The following is a 23,983-nucleotide window of genomic DNA, read 5'->3' as shown; positions in this document are numbered from 1 at the left end:
TAGACAACTAGAATCTTTATCTGTGAAGTACATAACAGACATTAACAAATGTTAAAATAAGAAGTTCCTGCTTTATAAGTACTAGGCTTATGAGCATCTGAGCTTGCTATAATCAAGGTAGTTAGTGGAGTGGAAAGAAATGTAGTGGTTGGATGGGGTGGGTGATATTAGAGTGGGAGTTGCAAGGGCATAGCCAGCATGTTCCTGCTGTATAAGTACTAGGCTTATGAGCATCTGAGCTTGCTATAATCAAGGTAGTTAGTGGAGTGGAAAGAAAGGTAGTGGTTGGATGGGGTGGGTGATATTAGAGTGGGAGTTGCAAGGGCATAGCCAGCATGTTTTTAGGTGCGCTTTTAGTAAAGTTTTGAAGTGGGTGCATGATGGTATGGAGGTCATTGTGGGTGGGAGGGAGTTCCATAATTTGGCTATGGTGCAAGAGAATAGTGCTTCACCAGCAGAGTTATTGGCTTTAGTGATCTGCAAGTGATTTTTGTTGCTGGATCTTAGTGGTCTGGTGGTGCGATAGGGTTGGAGTAGATTCTGGAGAGATGGGACATTTAGTGGATGGTTTACTAGTTTGTGGGCGAGTGAGAGTTGATACCATTGAAGGAGGTGAGGGAGTTCAAGCCAGCCCAGTTCAGCAAGTGAGAGACAGTGGTGACTATGGTAGGATGCCCCTGTGGCGAATTTGGCAATTTTGTTGTAGCAGGTCTCTAGCTTGTTTAGATCGCATTGCCTTAGGTTGGTATATATATTGGAGAGGCATAAAGTAGGGTGGAAATAAGGTGGGAATTTGCTATTGAAATCTTTGCTGCTTTGGTGAGAAGATGCTTATTTCTGTATAATACTCCTAGTTTTTTGTGGACTTTTTTATGGTCATGGATATGTGAATGTCAAATTTTAGTTTATTGTCTATTTCCACTCCTAGCAATTTGGTGTGTTCAATTGGATATATAGTGGTGTTGTCTTTTGCTGTGATGTTAAAGTGAGAGTTGAGTACTTTAGTTTTGTTTGGGTTGAGTATTAATTGGGCATCGGATAACCAAGTTTCAACAGAGGACTGTGTGACTTTTTGCAGTTTGGGTAGGGACTGGGCTGAGCAGATGATGGTCGAGTCATCTGCGTATTGTGTGAGTGTGCCATGTGTGGTGGCAGAGGCTAGATTATTTGTGAAAACAGAGAAGAGTAGGGGTCCAAGGATGGATCCTTGGGGAACCCCTTTGGAGACAGGTAGTTGGGGAGATATGTCATTCTGCCATACAACGGATTGTTGGCGGTCAGACAGGTAACTCTGAAACCAGTTGGTGATGGATTGTGAGAAGGATAGGTTATTGAGGACAGAGATAAGTTGTTTGTGTGGGAGCATGTCAAATGCTTTAGATAGGTCTAGGAGAGTAGCAGAGGAGAGATAGCCATTGTTTTTATGCTGAAGGATAGTGTTAGTAAAGGAGAGTAAGGCAGTGGTGGTGCTATGGTTTGGTCTGAAACCATGCTGAGTATTGGAAAGGAGGTTGTTAGTAAGGAGGTAGTCTGAGACCTGAGAGTGTATGTATCTCTCTAGTATTTTGGAGAGTGCAGAGAGAGAATAGCTATGGGGCAGTAACTGGTTAGTTCTTTGGAGGGTCCGCCTTTGTGGAGGGGAATTATATGTGATACTTTCCACAGTGTGGGAACATAACTTTCTGACAGAGATCGGTTAATCAAGATGGATACTGGGTAGGCCAGAGCATCAGCTGCGATTTGTAGGTATTCACTTGGAAGGTTGTCTGCTGGTAATTTGGTGGGTTTAAGTTTAGTTAAGAGTTTTTTTTATGTTGGAGGTAGGTACAGGAGAAAAAGAGAAGGCAGTGGGGAGATTAGTAGTTGAAGGTGTGGGTTGGAGGGGAGGGGGATTGTGTTGTTTAGCTAGTGATAGTATGGTTTGTGTGAAGTGTGTGTTGAATGAGGTAGCAATATTTTCTGAGGAGTGAGGGATGTTAGGAGGAGGGGTACTGACTTTACCTGGGTGGAGGATGGAGTTTATGGAGGACCAGAATTGTTTGGGGCTGTGTTTGGAGGAGTCTAGGGCAGACTGGTAGTATTGGAATTTGTCCTGTTTTATTAGCTTTTTGACTCTATTGCGTAGTTCTAGGAATTTCTGTCTAGTTGAGGGGGTCTTGGCTTTGCGCCAGAGCTCCCAGGCTTTATCCCTGTTTTTCATTTCTGACTTAGTGGTTTCTGTAGCCATGGGGAGGGTTGTGCTTTGATTCTGGTAAGTCTCATGGGGGCATGGTAATTAAGGATGCTCAGGAAGGTAGTATTAAAAAATTCAACTGCATCATCAAGACTAAGGTACTTTAGAGGATGCCAGTTACATTCTTTGAGGATGAGATGAATGTGAGTGGGTTAAAGTTTATTTATTTACGTATCTGACGGTAGACGACAGGTTTAGCTTGGTATAGGTATTTTTTCAGTAGGAATGTTGGGGAGTGATCACTGAGGCTATCTGATAAGCAGCCTGTTATATATGACTGGGGACTCTTACTGACTAGTATCCAATCCAGGGTAGTGTGCTTGCTGGAGTTTTTATTTATCCTGGTTGGCGACTGGACTAGTTGGGTGAAGCCATGAAGGTTTACATGATGGGTTGGATGGTTGCCAGAAGAGGATTGCCAGTCAATATTGAAATCACCTAAATGATAGTTTCTTGGGGGAGATGGTGGGTAGACCAGCTGAGGAGGTTTTCTAGTGGAGGGATGTTTTGGCCAGGTGGGAAGTAGCATCCAATTATGTTGATGGCTTTGTTTTGGTTTATTTTGAGGTTGGTATATATTATTTTTTCATTGCCTATTTGTGGAGCTGATGATTTTAAGATCTGGATGTTTAGATGCTGTTTAAATATTATAGCTACACTGCCTCCTTTCTTGTTTAGCCGGTCTACTCTTAGTATGCCATAACCTGTAGGGAGTATTTGCTCACTGGTAATGTGAGGTTTTAGCCAGGTTTCTGTCAGGATGACTATATATGGGGAGTACAAGTCTATGGTGGCATGGAGTTCATGGACTTTGCTGGATATACTTTTAATATTTAGGCTTAGTAGAAGGAAGTCATTTGGCTTTCTATTGTCTGTAATATGGGAGAAGTTGTAAAAATTTGAGTGTGTTTTTCTTAAAGGTATTTAGAATAACAGTACTAGAGTAGATTATTAGGAATTGTGTTCCTGTGCATTGGATTTGGCTCCTGATTGTATTCTGGTTAATTTTAAATAAGGACATTTTATTTTAAAGAAATGGGTACAGAGTTAAGTAGAAGCACCTGAAATATGAGAAAACAGTCTTTGTCAAAAGTAAAGAGTAAATAGTCTCATTTCTATCACATGAATATATTAAGTGGTAGTTATAGACATGAATGATTTGTATGAATGCTACCTGAGTGCAGGTATTCTTTCACAAGTTTTCTGTGTGGTACACTCTGTGTGTTGTAGACTTTTATGTATATGTAGACGTTTTGTGAATACGGACTGAGGAATGAGGTCAGTGTGCTGTGTGTTTGCGGTATTCTGTGAATCAACATACACTTTATTCCATAGTAATGACTACCTTGGAGGTAATAATTTAAAAGGCCTCCCCAGACATAACTTTTCCTTTAATGGGGATATCAAAGATGGCCTCATACATTTCCCCATGGAAGGCCAGCTTCATAAGGGAAGACTGGTATTAAGCCACATGGGGTAAAAAAATTAAGGTTCAAAGATACAATGTGTAAGAGGCATAAAAATCATCTTATTAAAACTCTCCTTTATATATGTTTTGGGGGTGGGGGAGGGTCACAGTTGCCAATTACAATTTTTGAGACCTCCAACTGGCAAAACAGATGACCAAGAAATTTGGTTTATGATGGGTAGGAAGAAGAGTGACCAGTCAGTGGACAATTTACATAAATAGTCAGCCTTCTTAGATGATAAAGGATCTATGCCTTGGTACCTTCAAGCAGCAAAAGTAGCATCCATTTTCATAGTTCCCATGGACGGGATAGCCTAGAGTTCTTCATCTTTACACAAAGAAATGCTGAAATGTCTCTAAGAGAATGAAGAAGGAAAAGAAAGTCACTGTAGAGTAGATTCCACGAGCATTATCCTCTTCCTTAAACACTGGACTTCAGAAGTAAACTAGCAGCAGGTGAAAATTCATTATCCCTGTCAGTTTCAAGTACAAGAAACAGGAATTAAGGCTCCACCAGATTCAACTACTGCTGGCAATTCAGGGAAGAATTGAAAGCATCCACTGACTAAAACCTGATGGCCTGACCCCTGTGGCCCTCTCTCATAGAAGGGGCACAAATGTTGTTGTTGTAGAAAAGCTGAGTGATACTAATCCCAATATAATTTTAAAATGCAAATGTAAGCATGAGAACCCTATGCCAAGTCGGGCAGTGACATCTTACTAAATTTCAGAATTATGCCATCCTGTATCTCATCCGTCATCTTTGACAGTGCTGTGAACAAGAAACCAAAGTCCAGAATGAGACAAGACACCTAATAACCAGATGGGTGCCCTGCAAGTACCAAATGCAGCCCCAACTAGTAACTTTGTCTTGGAAGTGATGGGAGTTAATTGCTAGCCCCAGTACAAGAGTCAGACAGACACCCTGAGGAATTAATGGATGATCTGTCATTTGCCTGTGTGAGTCAAACATCTGCTGTGTGCAGCCCCTGAGGTTTGCTTCTAATGATGGGTGCTCTGGTATACATTTTCTAACTTGCTTCGTGATCATTCATGGATGTAGACTGGCATGACAATGGATTGTTACAAGATGACATACACATGGGAGAGAAGGTCAAGATCTATCCCACCAGAGTGGATTCATAGGGTAGTTAGGCTTAAGCTTAGTGCTGGGTTCAGAAACTCTTAAGTATTTGCCTTTCTTGCTCCTGTTTGGGATCACCACATGATTATTCAGTTAACTCCTGCACCACCCTCCTCCATGAGTCGTAGACTCTTAGTAGTGATGCAGGCAATAGCCATCTCTGTCTCTGTCTCATTATTACCAGGGAACCATGGGATTGAAGTGCTTTCACTGTCCATAACCAGCAATGTCATAAACTGGCTCCAGGCAGACTTCTATTAAATATAGTCGCATGTGAAGAACTTAACTCATGATCTAGCATTTATAAAGTATATATATATTAGGTTGCAAAACATGCGAACATTCCGCTGACCTACAAAGAAGGATATTCAAGAGAATGGCTATAAGCTGTAACACTGCAACACTCTGTGGTCAAGGACATCCATCAGCATTCATAGAGTAATGTCATATGTAAGCCTGGATTGTATTCATGACCCATGTGTAGCAGTCTGAGAGTTTAACAAAAAACTCTGAATGAGGACACACAGAAGATGTGCCTGTGTGGTCTGTTTAATACAAATAGCCTATCAGTGTAAGATGCTCTGTTAGAATTCCCTCACAAACTCTACCTCTCTGTTCAGTGATGATGCTTATTATATAAAAGAAGGTTGCAGAGTTAGGGAGGTAACACTAATGCAGATAATAACTCTATTAATGTTCTGATATGAACCACAACTGAAGCTCATTTCCTTACTTTAATGCTTTGAAATGAACTTGTAAATTAACATTTTTGTATGTTGTGGTTCTCAACAATTTCCTGACTGGAAGGACCATAGCTGTGCTAGAATGAAACAGTTCTACAAGTAAACCAGTTATTTCACAATGAACTACAACCACCAAAAAGAAAAAAAATATAACAATCCCAAAGCCAGTAAATCCAAAAGGTTTATTAAAATGAAAAAAATTAAGATTCTCTAGCGTCTCGGCCCACTGGCCTTTGAAGAGTCATTTAACAAGCTAAAAACATGTTCTTAAATATACATTTCAATTAACACATTTAATAAAGCAATAAAACACCCTCCAGTCCTAAAAACCCTTCAATTACAATAACAAATTCCAATTACAGTCTACATTAAGACCAGAAGGTGTCAGTGTTCCATAGTTTAAAATGAGTTTCCATATATAATAATGTACTTTTAAATCAGAATCATTTAAAATGTTTACCTTCTCCAAAATAGTATCTTTCACACCACTACCATCCCCTCCATGGCATAAATTAAAATGAACTGCTAAAGGGCTTTCTGTTATTAGAACTTTTAATAAAATTAATAATGTTGTTTATAAACCAAATGTTTTTTACTGTTGCAATACTTAGGGCATTATGTATGTGCTAAGATGTAGCTGCAATCTTTCCAGATAAGGGAAAGCAAAACGGCTTTTAAAATAAGAATGCAGGAACATCTGAGGGACATACAAATACGAAAATGGTAAGCTCTTAAGCAGTTCGCTTTAATTTATGCCATGGAGGGATGGTAGTGGTTTGAAAGGCACTATTTTGGAGAAGGTAAACATTTTAAATGGATCTGATTTAAAAAGTAAATTATTGTATAAGGAAACAGTATTTACTTTAAAGTATGGAACACTGACACCCTCTGGTCTTAATGTAGACTGTAATTGGAAGTTATTATAATTGAAGGGATTTTAGGATTGGAGGGTGTTTTATTGCTTTATTAAATGCGTTGACTGAAAGGCATAAAGTTCTGTAGTCCTATCTCGCCTTCATTCTTACATATGGGTTCGGAGCCGGTCCTCGACTCCAACTCGGCCTTTTTTCAAGCTCAAAGTCTTCTAGTTGGCTCGTGGCTAGGTAGGTAGTCCATGGTGTACCAGTACAATCCCCAGATCTCATTTGCCGCATTGACGAGTTTGGATGCGCTTCTTCTTGGCCGTGGCTAAGTTTAACACATTTTTTGCTAATTTTTCACTATTTTGTGCTATTTTCAGCTTTAGATAGATTTATATAACATTTACAGTATATTTTCCTCTGTTTAGCTAATTATTATTGAGAACTGGTTGGCCGTTGGCCTTGTTGTTCTCATTGGTATCCTGTGTGCCAGTTAGTTTCTTTCTGGGAGTTTTGCCCTTAGTTGTTATTTCTCTAGTAGTTTAGATATTGGTAATTTAACAGTTGGTGTTCTAGGTGCGTTTGCACTTAATTTAACTTGTGTGTGTAGTATTTTGTAAAGCTTAGCAATTTAGTGTTCTCAGTGTGCTGTGTTGTTAGCTTAAGCTAATTTTTTGCAGTGTAGTCAGCATAGTTTTCTGCCGGGTTTACCTTAGCTGACGAGGGTTTCTGACTTTTCAACCCTTATCTCTTCTAAGGCATAGTTATTATATAGAGACTCTTTCTGGTGTGTGTGTGTGTGTGTGTGTGTGTGTGTGTGTGTGTGTGTGTGTGTTACTAAATTTGTTATTTCTGACCTTCTATCCACTTCTAGGTCCATTTTAGAGTACCTAGGTTTCTCCCTTCTCTTTCTACCCAGGGCTAGGCCTGTTTGAGTTAGAGGACCTAGTCCTCATGGTTATGTGATTGCTGGTGCATTGAAGGTCTAGGCCCATTTAAGTTAGGGGACCTAGTAATCTCTCTGTGTGTTTGAATGTGTCCTTTTGGCTGCATCTTCAGTGAAATGTCTAAGGAGGTTAAAGATCATAAAACCTCTGGGTTTAAAAAGTGTGTGAAATGCTCACAGAAGATGTCCATTACCAATGGCCACAGTAACTCTGTGTACTGTCTTGGGGCCATCCATTTAGAAGAAACGTGTCTATTTTGTCACTCGTTTAGTGCCAGGGTATTGCAGGAGAGAAAGAATAAACTGATACTGAAAGGTCTCCTTAAGCCCTCCTTTGAGGAAGACCTGGCCAGCTCGTCTTCCTTCTCTAAATCTCATGGTTCCAAGAAAGTCAAGTTAAAACCTTCTAAGAGGCATTCCCTGGTGCCAGCTGGTGCATCAGAACCACCTTCCAAAGTTCCCAAACCTGACAAGTATTCTTCCTCCTTGGTTCCACTGAGTTCAGAACTGATCGAGGATACTACTACTATGGTTACAGTGTTGGCACCAGGCAGTTCGGAGCCGACCACTGATAGCAGACACCGGAGCTGGTCTAGAGATCTTTTGTCGGTCTCCTCTACACTAAGATCCCCTATATTACAGACGTCTAGATCTCCCACACTGTCTTCCAGATCTTCCAGGAGCTTATCAGAAGAAGATGTGGAGAGAGTAGTGCCGAGACTCCTGAAGTCATCTGCCTTATCAAAAATGCTGTTGGCTCTGACCCAGTTAGTTCCAGAGCCACTTGAGTCCATTACCCCTTCTGTGATTCCTCCTCTGAGCCGTGCTGGGCTTTCAGAGCTGGAGTGCTCGGTACCACTGGTGGAACCCTCACAGTTCCAGCTCCCCCTGAGGTTGTCTCGGAGCTGAGTTCCGCTCCGACACCTTCAGTACTGTCCGTGGTGTCTAGGAGCATAAGCTCCCCAGTCGGCCCCGACAGAGACGCCTGGAACCGGACCTCTTCAGTTCCGAGCCTTCCTCTCAGTGCATTAGCTAGGGAAAGCTCGGACCCGACATCTATCTTGGAGCCGATGGCTCTGGAGCAGATGGCGTCCTCCTTCTCCTCGGAGCCGGGAAGGTCTTCAGAGCCAGAGAGGTCGGCCTCTGAGATGATGAGAAGCATGCTGTCCCGATCATCAGCTCCACCTAGGGGTACTGACATTCTTCCCCCTTGGGCACCTACTTCAATCTCAACTCCTACTCCCTCTCTGGACAGCAGAGACCTGCAGCCTCAGGAAACTCCGACTGGTGGCCCCCACTCTTCAGAGACCTCCCCGGAATACCCTTCTGAGTAGCGCCCACTGAAGAGGACATGCAAGAGGAAGCATGTAGACTCCCAGGATGAGTCTCTTACCTCCGACACTGACCTCGAGGAGTCAGAAGGGTCCCCCAAGTCATCCTCTGATGATGTCTCCTTTGTTGACATCTTAGAGATCCTTAAGCAGAGGTGCGGCTGGCACACTGTTACCCCTTCTGATGAGGAGTCAGTGTACCTGAAGGCTTTTGGGTCTCAACCTTCAGCCTCTTGGGTGTCTCCACCCTTTGATGAACTGTTAGAGCTTGTTAGTTGAAAGGTGTGGGAGACTCCTGATGCCGTGGAGCCAGTCCCCAGGAGACCTAATAAATTTCTGTCAGCCCCCAAGGAGAAGGAATTTTTATCAAAGGGTGTTCCCGTAGATGCCACGGTGGTGGCAGCGGCCACTAAGAATGAACTAGTGGAGATTTCTTCTTCTGTCCATCCGCCGAACAAAGAGTCTTGAATAATGGACAGATACGGGAAGCATATCTTTTCATCAGGGGCATTCACTCTCAGATTGCTGAACTACCTAACACACTTTACAAGGCTTCAGAGAGATCTCCTGAAGGAGTTAGGAGAGTCTCTATAAGGTACATCCACTGAAGGAGTCCCTGATAAGGTGTCTGTTCAGTTGTCCACCTTGAATTCCATTGTTAACTCGTCCATGAGGCTGATCTCTTATGCATCCGATGGAGCGAGCAGGGCAGCGGGTTCAGGAGTTTCCCTAAGGAGGCACTCCTGGATGCGCTTGTGTAATTTTGCGGAGTCATTCAAGTCTACTTTTACCAATGCCCCCTTTGATGGTTCTTCATTATTTGGACCTATGGTAAAGGACGCACTCACCTGGTGCGAGCAAGAAGGGAAAACACTCTCTGCCATGGGAGTAAGTTTTACCATCCCTTCTAGACCATATCCCAAGGGTCAGAGAGGTGGTAAAGTGTGGTTCAAGAAGTCCCAGAGGTTTTTCCAGGATGCACAGGGTGACTCCTCCTTCAGAGGCAGAAGAGGAGGAGTGAATGGTAGATGTCGCATAGCAGCAGGGGTGGACTGCAAAACCAGGGATGCTGCGATTCATTTTGGGGCCGGCCTTACCAGTGCTCCTGATGTGGGGCCTGACTGTGCTTCTCTGGAGCAGGTCGGGGGTCACATTTCTTTGTATCCGGAAGCCTGACTAAGTATCACTCGAAACAGATGGGTACAGAGAATTATCAACAGAGGTTACTCCAAACCCTTTTCTCTCCCACCTCATATCCCCAAGAGGATCCCGGATGTTCCACCCAATCACAGGGGTCAGGCAACTGTAGAAGTGAACAAGTTGCTCACAAACAGAGTCATCCAAACCGTCCCCGCAGACCAAGTAAGATTCGGAACTTACTCCAGATTCTTTTTAGTGCCAAAATGTACAGGGGACTGGAGGCCCATCTTGGACCTCAGCAAATTAACCAAATCCGTAAAGAAGGACAAGTTCCGGATGGTGACACTGCAGTCTATACTCCCTTTATTAGCGAAAGACATTTGGATGTGCTCAATAGACCTCCAAGACGTGTACTACCATATAAATATGATCAGAGCATCGAGGAGTCATCTACACTTCCGGCTGGGAGCCAGTCACTACCAGTTTCGTGCTCTGCCCTTTGGTCTCACCACAGCCCCCAGGGTGTTCACCAAGTGTATGGCAGGAGTGACAGCTCACCTGAGACGTCTAGAATTCCAAGTGTTTCCGTATCTGGATGATTGGCTCCTGACCGCCCCCACCAGGCATCTGCCACTATCCAACTTTGTGCCCAGTTGGGGATTACTATAAATTGGGTAAAATCTGCCTTATCGCCCTCTCAAGTTGTGACTTTTATAGGTGCAGAAATAGACACAGTAGCCATATTGGCTCGTCTTCCAGTAGAAAGGGCACAGAATCTTGTACAACAACTTCATCGTCTTCTCCCTCTCTGAAAAGTCAAGGCAAAGATTGTTTTGAAACTTCTAGGGACCATAGCTTCCACCATACTACTAGTGCCTTTAGCCAGACTACACATGTGGATTCTTCAATGGCTTCTGTCATCCCAGTGGTCCTTCCAACAACTGCCTCTAAACCACCACATTCTGTTAACATAATCTTGCAAGAAGGACCTCCGTTGGTGGATCCAACCCAACCAGTTAACGACATGCACCCCATTCTTCCCTCACCAATCCGTTGCCACTGTGACCACGGATGCCTCACAGATAGGGTGGGGTGTGGCATTATGTAGGCAGGACTGTCCAAGACACATGGCAAGATCACAAGGCTCACCTGCATATCAGTGTTCTAGAGATGAGGGCAGTGCTTCTGGCATTGCAAGGACTTCACGACTTTCTTCCTCTTGGGACGATTGCAATACAATCAGACAACATTTCGGTAGTATGGTATCTCAACAAACAAGGCAGAACCAGATCATACCCACTCTGTTGAGAAGCCATTCGGGTTTGGAAATGGGCAATATCTTCCCAGCGCTTTCTTGTGGTGATGCACATCCTGGGGACAACCAATGTGATAGCTGACAAACTCAGCCAGGCAATCTTGATGCCTCATGAGTGGTCTCTGAAGCAGGAAATAGGGTAACAAATTTTCAGCAGATGGGGACAGCTTTGCTGTGATCTTTTTGCCAGCCTGATCAACTCCAAATGCAGCAGCTACTTCTCCCTCATCCCCCCTCTGGGGGAGTTACCGAAAGATGCACTTGTTTACGATTGGCCCCTGGGTCTCCTTTATGCTTTCCTGCCTTTTCCTCTCATATCCAAGGTTATTCAGAAAGTGAAATTGCTGGGAAGCAAATTGATCCTCATCACTCCTTACTTTCCTCATCAGGTCTGGTTCCCTTTACTCAGGCCTCACCTATTAGACGACCTGTGGACTCTGGACCCAGTGCCAGATCTATAGACGCACATGTCAGGCTCTCTTCATCTCAGCCTCCACACCCTTGATTTGACAGCTTGGCTGCTCTAGTTCCATCCCTAGTCAGGCTTCATGATTTCTCATCCTCTATGACTCATATTCTTACATCTTCTCATAAATCCTCCACTAGAAAGTTATGTACCAGTAAATGGAGAAGGTTTTCTATCTGGGCTGAGGAAGGGAATGTTGACCCTTATACTGGATCTATTCCAGTGGTATTGGAATTCTTGTCTGAACTTTTTCACTAGGGCTCTGCTGCTGCCACAATTAGGGTTCAGTTGGCAGCAATTTCAAATTTCCATTTGGGTCAACAGGAGTCCAATCTGATGTCACATAGATTGTGTAAGACCTTCCTTAAAGGTGCCACTTTGTTGAGACCTCCCTTTCAGGAACCAGTTGCTTCATGGGATTTGAATTTCATTCTGTCCAAATTAACGTCTCCACCCTTTGAGCCAGCTCATTCGTCTCCTTTGAAATTTCTGTCTTGGAAGACTTTGTTTCTGATGGCAATCACATCTGCTAGACAAGTTTCAGAGTTACAAGCACTGTCTGTCAAACGCCCTTATCTGATATTTCACAAAGACAGAGTATCTCTTCATACTAATCCATCCTTGGCCCCAAGGTCTGTTCCCATAACAACTTGAACCAAACTATAGAGCTTCCGGTGTTCTTCCCTCATCATTCCAACGCAGCAGAATACAGATTCCATCAGTTGGACATTCACAGACAATTACGGTTTTATTTACACCAGACCAAGGAATTCAGGAAGTCAAACCAATTATTTGTTTTCTTGTCCGACTCCAGATTAGGTTTCCTGGTTTCCAAAGTGACCCTCTCTAATTGGATCTCCAGTTGTATATCCTACATTTATTCTTCTGATGGTAAGCCTTTACCTTTCAAAGTTAAGGCTCATTCCACGAGATCTCAGTCTACTTCTGCACCCTTTCAAGCCAGGGTTCCAATTGATAATATCTGTGCAGCAGCAACATGGGCTACCCCTCACACATTTATTACTCATTACAAATTGGATTTGACCTCTAGGGGTAGAGCCTCTTTTGGTTCCGTGGTACTCAGGAGTAGTTTTCTGTGAGCCACCCAAGAATAAGGTGCTAGGGACACTGTCCCATATGCAAGAATGAAGGCGAGATAGGACTACAGAACATAAAGAAGTTATGTACTCACCATAACATTCCATATTTGTAGTCCACTTCACCCTTCATTCTTACGAACCCACCCTCCTACCTCCATCCTGGAAGGATCTGGAGACAGAAACATTTTTATTAAAAAGTTTTATTTTATTATTTACCTTTTATTACTGAGTTCTTTCTGCATAGATTTTGTTCTTTCTCTCTATAGTTAGCAGCAAACAAGATCTGGGGATTGTACTGGTGCACCATGGGATACCTACATAGCCACGAGCCAACTAAAAGACTTTGAGCTTGCAAAAAGGCAGAGTCGGAACCCATATGTAAGAATGAAGGGCGAGATGGACTACAAACATGGAACATGATGGTGAGTGCATAACTTCTTTTTTAAGAACATGTTTTTAGCTTGTTAAATGACTCTTCAAAGGCCAGTGGGGTGAGGCTCTAGAGAATCTTAACATTTTTTTCATTTTAATAAACCTTTTGGATTTACTGGCTTTGTGGTTGTTACCGTTATTTCACAATCTCTGTGCATGTTATTTGTGCAACATAGAAATGATAGGGGCAGTTGATAATATCTGTGCAGCAGCAACATGGGCTACCCCTCACACATCCTTGAAGAACAAATGAAGTGCAGTATATGTGTTTTTTTTTTTTTTTTTTTTTTTGCTTTCTCTTCCAATAAAATGCTGGAATTGCACAGGTAAATGAAATACCAATCATTTCATAGATCACTACGTACTGAATTACTTTGGCACTACCTCCTGTGATCAGTTTCCTAATGAGAGTTGAGAGTTCTACATGTAAGGACCTGAAAAGACTCCTCACACTGGAGTAGGTCACTTGCAGCGAGAGCAAGCCTTTTAAAAATGGGGGAGATTTACACAAACATAAGTAACTTATACCGAGATAAGGTCTTTTAGAATTTGGCCCTAAAGTTGGTTTAAAAAAGGCAAAATCTGTTTTGATAATCGTTTCCAAATTACAAATCATCTGTGAGACATAATGTCAAGCAACACAACTTGTAATATTAAAATATTTCCATATCATGTATTATTTTAAAATTAATATGTCTAGCAAGAACTGAGGAAAATGTAATTTGTCTGCTCATTAACAAAGAAATTGTGTGTGTGTGTGTGTGTGTGTGTGTGTGTGTGTGTGTGTGTGTGTGTGTGTGTGTGTGTGTGTGTGTGTGTGTGTGTGTGTGTGTGTGTGTGTGTGTGTGTGTGTGTGTGTGTGTGTGTGTGTGTGTGTGTGTGTGTGTGTGTGTGCGTGTGTGTGTGTGTATACATGCATAGATATACAGGATCATAGGAGGTTATTAGGTTAATGGCCCTGGGGCCATTACAATTCTAGCCAAGAGTTTATCCCCAGAATAGAAACCTCAGTCAGTACCTGTTGCCCCTATCAATAATGGACACAGGTGGAACTCCTGGGACAGATTTTTTGTTTCTCATCCACTCATCAAGGTTGCTCTTGAAGAGGGTTAGCAAGGTACTCTGTTTGACATGTATGGGAAGTCTATTCCAGAGATGGGGCAACCTGTTGGAGATGAACCTGCCTCTCCAGCAGGTTTTGTTGATCTTGCATATTAGATTCAGGGCTTTTGAGCGGGTAATGCACGAGGAGTTAGACTTGTGCATATGGAGCATCTCTAGTAGGGCAGAGTCTGAGATTGCCTTGTAGGTGAGACACAGATCACTCCTGAGCAATGTGTACAATACTGAGTAGAGTGATAGTTATTTCAGCCTGTCCGCATTGGACAGGTGTTGGAGGCCATGGATTCTCTTTGTGAGGTATTTCTATCACCTTTCCAGCTGCTGAAGATGTTTGGAGAGGTACATACCAAAAGGGACATTATACTCAATTATTGGTCTAATGAGGGTGGAGTATAGAGAAGTAATAACCTCCTTTTTTCTGGATGCAATCCCTTTACTTATGAGATGAACCAAGTAAAAGGCTTTTCTGACCACTGCCGCTACCTGATGGTCAAATGTGAGATTGTTTTCAACCTGATTACCCAGGTCTCTCTCCACAGGTTGTGTACTTAGGGGGTTGGTGTTGATGTGGTAATCAGTTAGGGCCGCGTTTTTGCCAAATGATAGATAGAATAAACTACCTATCTATATCACACAAAGCTCGTTATTAGCACTCTTCAAGAAAAATCTTGATGACTGGATGGGAAATAGGAAATTCACCCCGGGGATCACCTCTGTGGCTCTGCTCAACAGTGGCACAGGAAAATAATTTTCTTGGGTGGCAAAAGCCAGGGTACCTTTTTGGCTGGGCCGATAGCCTAGTACCTACCTATGAACCTATGATGATACTTTTTTTGCATTTAACTTGAGGCCATGATTTTGGCACCAGTCATTAGTTGCTGTGAGACCCTCTTGTAGTATGTTAACATGATTTGGGGAGTCAATGACAGCACCCAACTTACAGTTGTCGGCAAACTTGGTCAGTCACAGGCCTTTTGTCTTTGCCTGGACCTCTGAGAAGTAGATGCCAAACAGTAGGAGTCCCAGGACAGATCCCTGGGGAAACTCCACTAGTGACAGGTCTGCTAACCTTGTGGGTCCTGTAGGTGAGCCAGTTGGCCACCCACCTGATGAGATAGGGATTTACGCCAAGTTGTGTTAGCTTTTTGATGATGCCTGAGTGGGGGATTGTGTCAAAGGCCTTGGCAAAGTCAAGGTAAGCTGTATGTACTGACTCTCCTTCATTCAGGACCTTGGAAACAGTCTGAAAGAAATCAACCAGGTTCAACAGGCAAGATCTGCCCTTGACGAATCCGAACTGGGTGGGGTCAAGTGCTTGGAGATTACCTATGTCCTTGTTTGAGATCCATAACAATACTCTCCATGGCTTTACAGATTAGACTTGTCAAGCTAATGGGGCGATAGTTTCCAGGGTCAGTAGTAGCACCACCTTTGTGCAAGGGGATGACAATGGCAGTTCTCTACTCTGCTGGAATGAAGCCTGTACTTTGTCCATATACAAATGCAGGCATACATATTCACTACAACAACCTTCAGACATAGGAATATTTAGATACTTTGGCATTTGGCTAGATACAGACATTGCATTTTAACATTGTCTACAAGTAACTAAAGTGAAAGTAAACAACTTCCTCTTCCAGCCTAAAAAAAAAAATCTCACACTTCTTTGTAGCAGGAAGAACAGTTATTAATAAAGGGGCCCTTCTATCACTACTAGAGCATGGACACTTAAATATAGCTGCAAGAAAAAAAAAAACATTCCAAATACCACACACATATGTAACCCTTTCACAATTCAGAGAGCAGCACTGTTGCACACTTTCTAAGGCAAAATGGCTACCAGTTGAGCACAGATCAATGCTACTAACAGCTTCCCTTGTCTATCTACAGACTTTTCAGTTTAAGCTCTTTCTCCTTCTTGCTGGCAGACTATCTGAGGGAAACATCCTTTACAATCTAATATCCTGACCAGTATCAGTTCCACCCCATCCCACACAAAATTAAACTACATTCCACAGATCACTATTTCTCATTTCTAGCTCCTTAAGCATGAGAATCCCTCCATCCTTACAAACACAAATTCCACAGACTCCTACACTAAACTCTGTCTTGAAGTACAAAAGCTAGCTATATAAACTTACAAAGTGAAAGTGCTTCCACAATACAAGTGTCATCAAGAAGGAAAGCTTAACAACTAATCCTAGAAAAACTATCTTCTACATTCTCAACTACTATTAACTTACACAAATAAGACACGTACAAATGTTTTATCTGCTTCTCTCCCATTCCTTTTCAAATCCATTGCAGTCCACTTCGTTCTTCTCTTTCTGTCTGTCATCTCATCCTTTTCTCCAATAGATGGTATTACCTTACTGTTCACCATTCTATTGACACTTCTGTAAAACTGCTACAGTTGTACATAGCATAAACACTACCACAATGACTGTGCTCTCTTACATTACGTATGTTCATTTAACTATATCTGTAATGTCTGCTGTTCAGTTCCAACCACACTTTCTTTGTAAACCGCCGCTACTATGATTCTTACCTGATCTGCTGTAACCCTAGGATGAATGTGAAAAAGGTCCATCTGGATCAGTGTTCTACCGAGGCTTACAGAGAAAGTATGCAAGTAAGTTAATAAGTAAACAAAAATGTTTGCATGCATGCATACAATTAAAAAATAAAAATCATAGAAATGGAGCTGCATTTATTTTCTCCAGGACCAGTCAAACTACAAACTTTTTATTGTTTACATTCCATATGTTCTGCTCCATGCTCCTCTCTTTTTGTCTCATGTTCTCTCTTGGTGAGAAAAAAGTACTTCTTTTCTGCAGTTCAGTATATTACTCTTGGGTATTAATAATTGTATTTAAGGTTTGTTTTGCCAATCTCTCATGTGCTTCTCTTGCTATATATTCACATCTGTATTGCTTATATTCTTTCTTCTCCTTCCTACATGAGTTAAGCTTGCCTTCCTCTTGTCTGTGATCTCTTTAGTTTCATGTACTAGTTCCTATGCTCTTTTTCGCAGTTCAACAATTCCACATTATTTTTGTATGTCTGCCCTATTCTCTTACTAGGCAGAGATATTCCTTCCTTCCTTTTTGAAAATGGTTATGGCTGACAAGCACAGTGCCCCCTCCCCTTAATCTCCACAACATTTATATTTACTTTATATGTTTGTAACTTCTGTCTTCTCTGTATACCTTAAGTTGTTTTTTTTTTTACCTTACATTGATATCTATAGCCAACCACCCCACAATTTTATCCCACAAATTTAGTGTCAGTTTGTACCTCTTTATCTTTTTTCCTTCACTCTCCCTCCCAGTGTAGTTTACACACACATCATGAGTGAGTGTGTGTGTGTGTGTGTGTGTGTGTGTGTATATATATATAAATATATATATATATATATATATATATATATATATATATATATATATATATATATATATGGGTCCCCTTTGAATGGTCGACATTTCAAAATGTCGACATTCATATAGCCGTGACCATATGATCGACATTTGAAATGCCGACCATGGGGAACCGGCATCACGCTACAGTGCAGAATGGAAAGATTTCCACTTCTGCACTGTAGTGCGATCTCGGAGTTGGGATATTTATGTTCCAGGAGGTGTGGGGGTGCAGGGGGGGGGCAAAGTTAAGGTAAGTTTTTTTGTGCTATGTGTTTTACTTGTATGGTCGAGATTTCAAATGTCGATCATATGTTCTCGGCCATATGAATTTCAACATTTTGAAATTTCTGCCATATCAAGCAGACTCATATATATATATATATATATATATATATATATATATATATATATATATATATATATATATATAGATCCCTATCAGTTGATCGAGTTTTCAGAAACTCAAAAATTTATGTGGTCGAGACCATATGATTGAGTTTTTGAAAACTCAAAGCTTTTGAATGGAGATTGCAGTACAGCGAGGATCAAGAAATTTACCCTTTTCTTCACTGTAGTGCAATCTCTGAGTTGGTATATGTAATTTGCAGGGAGGCGGGGGGCAGTGGGGCTTGCTCCCCTGCATAAACATAAAAAAAAATTTTGATTTTTTTTGTTTTTATATTCAAGTTTTTGGAAACTCGATCATATGGTCTCGTCCATATGAATTCTGAGTTTCTGAAAACTCAATCATCTGACATAGCTCTATATAGACAGACAGAGAGAGACAGTGAGCACGAGAGACAGGTATAGATATTGTAGATATTGATACACATGCACATATGTCCAAGCATATACCTACACACACATGCATATACAGAAGTAAAGGCACATTTACACAAGAGCCACTTATCCAGAACACCCTCAGGGCCATGTGCACCTTTCTGCAAGTGCCATTTCATGACTCTGCTCACCATGCCCGTATTCATTCAATCACTGTGATCCAAGCAACTGCTGCAAACAATACCACATATTTTAGTCAAAGTCAAAAGTCAAAGTAAACTTTTATTGTCATTCAGATCCACACACAGTGTGAGTTAAACGAAATTACGTTGCTTCAGTTCCAAGTGCATATATCACATACAACTACAGTGAATAACAACAGTATGTTTATATATACATATATAGTACATATAACAGCACAGTAACATATACATATACTAAACAAGACTGACAAGATCTGAGATACCTCTTGTGAAGACTGGTAGAGATGAGTAAAGGCTGCCAGCCTAGCCAGATAGAATTTTACAGATAATTCTATCATTTGTAAATATGAATGTTGAACTTAAAACAATGTGGCAACATTGCCATCCGCTGTAAAGAAAGCTAAGTCAAGCATTTCTTGTTGGTCCTTTGAAATTAAAATTATTTCATCACTGCCTTTGATGTTTTACAAGTTGGCTCCAGTCTGGCTAGATGAAGGCTTCCTGCCTATTGTTTTAAGGCTAATGTGGAATGTCCTTTATTGCTCTAAGTGTAAAAGAATATAAATGTAGTTTCTGTCAGCCTGGGAACGCCAGGAAGATGTAAAAGATGATGTAATGTTTAGCAGAACTGGAGTTTAAATTTAACCAGTGAGAACCAGAGGTTATTAAGCAAATTTGTCTGAACATCCAACCTACAGCACTGCCTGTGTCTTAAGTTATCTTAGAAGTGTGTTTTCTTGTAGAAATAGCTAAAACTATAAATATTAGACTAAGTGTTTTTCTGTGATGTCAGAACTGTACTACTGATTTATTTTAAGTATTTCTGTGTGATCTCTGAACTCTCTTGACTAGCACTGACTGTGTAGTAGAAAGTATTGTCTTGTGGTTTTAATTATTTATTATTAAATATTTTAAAACCTTTTAACTGTGGCTGGTTTGTGTAGAGATAAGTTAAGCTCTAGAGTACATTGCATATTTATAGAGTTTATTGTACAAAGCCACTCTAATAAGCCTTGACTGATTAGTCACACTTACCAATTGGATAATAATATTGCACAGTAATAATTGGACACCCTTTTAAGGGCCTTTGGGTAGCTGATAATATTAGCTGGGTGGTGGCAGTAATTACTACCATATAGTCTGGGTAAAAGGGCCACAGCTGAAGAACCTGTGCCAGCCTTCCCCAGGAGTGTCTGTGTGGTTGTAGAGACTTATCTCAAAGCGTGTGTGTCAGCTACTTGGGCAGGGACACAAAGCACTGGTTGGACAGAGAGGGTGCTAAAGATTTTAGCTTGCCCAGCTAGGCTGAGATCTGGACCCTATAGCTGTGCCAGTGGGGAGTCTTATTGGGGACCTGGGGAGCAAGGGAGCGATCATCTCCGAACTGACTGTGATCTCTGTGTGCTCTTAAGGGAAATTGCACTTTACTGTGTGTATATGTTATCCTTTCCACTCATATGAGATGTCCTCTAGTGGTATTAGTGGTGAGGATTGAGGCTCCTTGACTGTTGGGCCAGGGCACGGGCGTCACACGTCTATAACACTGGTAGCAGCTCTCGTCAAACATTGCACATGTAGAAAAGCAATTATTGCACAGAGTACACCGAAGATATTGAAGGGCATAAGTATATTGTACAGAATGTTGAATCACTATTGACTGCACTTTTAAAGCAGCTTGATGTAGGTATTGCACAAGAAGATAGCAGTACTACTGATTGTTCTGGTCACCAGCTATTGATATATTGTAGAGTTCAACAGTCTGACAGCATGTGGGAAGAAGCTCCTACTAAACCTGGAGGACTTGCAATACATACTACGGTATCGTCTTCCTGAAGATAAGCAGGAAAACAGTCCATGTGTAGGGTGAGTGCCTTTTTTTTTACCTTAAATTAATATCTATAGCCAACCACCCCCACAATTTTATCCCACAAATTTAGTGTCAGCTTGTACCTCTTTATCTTTTATCCTTCACACTCTCTCCCAGTCTGGTTTGCACGCACACACACACACACACACACACACACACACACACACACACACACACACACACACTGCTGCATTCGTTTTTACATGATACCACTTTCTTCACAAATCTAGAGCCAGCTCATAATTTCAAATTGCCATCTTTTCAGGAATTGAGAATGTCAATAAATTCCTCATTAATCCTTGCTTATAATTGTTATGTTGACAGCTGATATGGAAAAATAATCAGCCTTCATTTGCTGTTTCAAATACCCAGAATCTTATATGAACATCCAATATACACATCTGTTCACAGCACTGAATACATCTGACAAAAGACAATTTTAGATACAAATCAAAATACTATTTGCATCCTAAAATGATATTCTGCACCCTTTCCCTTCTAACAATGACCTATATTATCCATTTCAGGGTCATGGACAAACTAGAGTGTATCCAAACAATAAGTAGATGAAAACTGGAAAAGTAGTTCTAGATAGGATGTCTGTATACCATGGGACAAACCTAAATACTCAAACATGGCAGACACACCTGTGGGTAATTTACAAGACCACCAATTAACTTAATTCATGTTTTTCAGACCTGAGAGGAAATCACCATGTGGACACAAGGAGGACATGCCAACACCATACAGAAACACCCCATTTGAGAATCAAACTAGATAACCAATCTCTGTGAGACAGCAATGGTAACACCTGTGCTACCATGCTGCTCTGTATCCAGCAACACTTTACACATTTAAATACTCACTGCTGGAATTCAACATTCTCAGCTGTTATGTTCAGAAAATAATGTATTGTGAGTTATGAATATTGTCTTGTGATACTAGTAATTTAACTTTCCTCTTTTTTTTTTTTCTTTATATCCCTACTGCCTGGTAACTGTTAGCCATCCAATAAATGATCAGCTCATTTGTTCCCCTGTGGAGTAACATCTGATCACAGAAGGCTATCATCTAGGCAGCTATTGAAATTTTCTGGTTAAAGGCCTTAACCTCTCCCCTGGTGGCTAACGTGTGGCTTGCAGAGGTGAAGGCCTAATAAGCTTTCTACTGTGAGCATGCACATTCTCTGGCTATGGCTTGGCAAAGCTGACTGCATGCCCCCAGCCCACATGTTGTATGCCATCACTGTAGTGGGTCAGGCTGTCTGCTTCTCACCAGGACAGGCAAGATGACATCAACTGCCAATTCTACCCTCACTGGCTCCTTCATCTCCTGGAAACTCAGTTGTCTGCCCCTGGCCATCTGGGTCATAGTAAGGCCTCATTCCTCTGTACCATATAACCAACTGGCAATTTAACATTTTGATATCAACCTTTTTATGATGGCATTACTTCATAACACCTGAGAAATACAGTTACTGTTATGTCTGCATTATCAGAATTGATTATACAATGACTTCCCACACGATGCACAAAGTTCTGTAAAACATCCACCAATGATAAATACTTTTTAATTCCTCTTAATACTTGTTACAGGTGGCAGTACAAAATCTAGCAGTTAAAAGGCACAACCATAGTTAGTCTAAAGATTCAAGGAATCTAGACATCTTTATGTTACATTTCAGTTTTTTATATATATCTGACACTTTCAAAAATGTACCACCAAAGACTATTGCAAAGAGAGAAAAACAAATTTAAGTGCATACGAATGTTAAAGGTATGCCATTAATGAAGGATGTCTCACGGTAATATATCTTAAACACAAATATGATAAATGCAAAAGTGATGTACTTACTGGGGGTCTGAACATGAGGACTCTACAATCAGAAACATTGGGAGTAATCTTCGTTTTTGCAAATACGTGCATTAGATTAGAGAATACAGCACTGAAACTAAGCTCCACCTGCACTCCAGAGGGAAACTGGACAGTTTTCTTTTTAGGGAACTCTGAGAAATGAAAAGTAGATTACTTAAAATCCAAAAATTACAGTGATATTAAGGTCATATTGCACTAACATCATAAGAAAATTAAAGTTAAAAGCATATAATAATTGTGCAACTTCAGAATGATAAGGATTAACAAAAAATAATAAGATATATTTTTACCATACTAGTTGACATGAAAAGAGGACCAACTTGTTAGTCCTACAACTGGGTTTAAATTCTCCACAAATCAGCATTCAGCATAATTTTCAGGAAGTTTCTTTATTTGTGCACAAGTGTACATGTGAACGAGTATATTGTGATATCATGCATTGACTATGTAGTACATTCAGTTTTATAGGTAAGTACTATTCTAGCTGCCCTTGGAAGCCATTTTAAACTTAGCCAATTTCCCCTCAAAGATGAGTCATAACCTGTATCTTGCATCTGTGAGGTAAACTCCTTAATTGTTATACCAACCCCCAACCCGCCTGCTGATGTACCCCTTTGCCATCAGTAATCATTTTATTGTACGTCATGAATAATAACAAAATTTGGCGATCTCAATAATAGCAAGTGATATTCAAGTACATATTTGCCTAACTTACAACACAGAGACCCCACCAGATGAGGACACTGGGGAAAACAACTGCCTACCAGTAGGGAGACAGAGGAAAGGTATTTAAAACTTAAGAAGGAAAGTTCTCTTTGTAGACTGACAAAGTGAGAATGTATCTATTACATGTAATATTGATGACCCTTATCAAGGGGGGGGTCAGTGGTTGTGTTGTCCCAAGTAGTAAAACCATATGGGCAGGAGGAGCCAGAGAACCACACCAAGATCAGCTAGAATGCAGAGCATGGACAAGGGCAAGCTAAAAGTCCTGACTCCGAGGCTGCAAATTGATGAGGCTGTCTGGGAAGTAGCTACCACTGATCAAATGGCCACAGTAACAAGCACTGGAGGCAACTACTCAAAGGAACAGAAATAGAACATAGCCTGGGTGAACTGGCTAAGAGCCTGAAATGCCACCAGACAGAGGTAGAGAAAACATAAAGACCCCGACTCCAATGGAGCCTCAAGATGAACAAGTTTATTCCAGAACCCATTCTCCCTGGAGATGTACTCTCAAGGAGGGAGGCAACCCATAATTTCTTCTGCTTCTCATTCATCTAAAGAAATTCTGATAATTGCCTAACCAGGGATGGGACCAATTCCTCAAGAGAAGTAGGCAAAGAAGGGGTGCCCCACAAGCGCAACAGGGCAGCCTCCAATTTCAATGTGCTGCGGATACTCAGAGGAGGTAGAGTAACAATCAGTGGAAGAATTCTTAGTTGAACTCCTGCAACACAGGATTAAGGGATTCCAAACATGGCACTCATGCCTGTCTACTGTAGTGGTGGCCCACACCAAAACAGGCCACCATTCAGT

General features: G+C 41.3%; 1 protein-coding gene across 2 annotated transcripts in view; it reads right to left on the bottom strand.

Annotated features, from left to right (window-relative positions):
• Window positions 1–23,983, bottom strand: part of LOC122789899 (mucosa-associated lymphoid tissue lymphoma translocation protein 1-like) — a 696,960-nt gene that overhangs the window by 157,604 nt on the left and 515,373 nt on the right. For both annotated transcript variants that reach the window (XM_044057339.1, XM_044057340.1), the window contains exon 12: window positions 22,424–22,575. In XM_044057339.1, coding sequence (XP_043913274.1) covers window positions 22,424–22,575 — 152 coding nt within the window. The remainder of the gene's footprint in view (window positions 1–22,423; window positions 22,576–23,983) is intronic.

The sequence above is a fragment of the Protopterus annectens genome, chromosome 15.part0 (assembly GCF_019279795.1).
Source record: "Protopterus annectens isolate FY-2018-M chromosome 15.part0, PAN1.0, whole genome shotgun sequence".
NCBI classification, from domain to species: Eukaryota; Metazoa; Chordata; order Ceratodontiformes; family Protopteridae; genus Protopterus; species Protopterus annectens.
The sequence above is the reverse complement of the archived record's forward strand: the minus strand, read 5'-3'. Positions and strand labels throughout refer to the sequence as shown.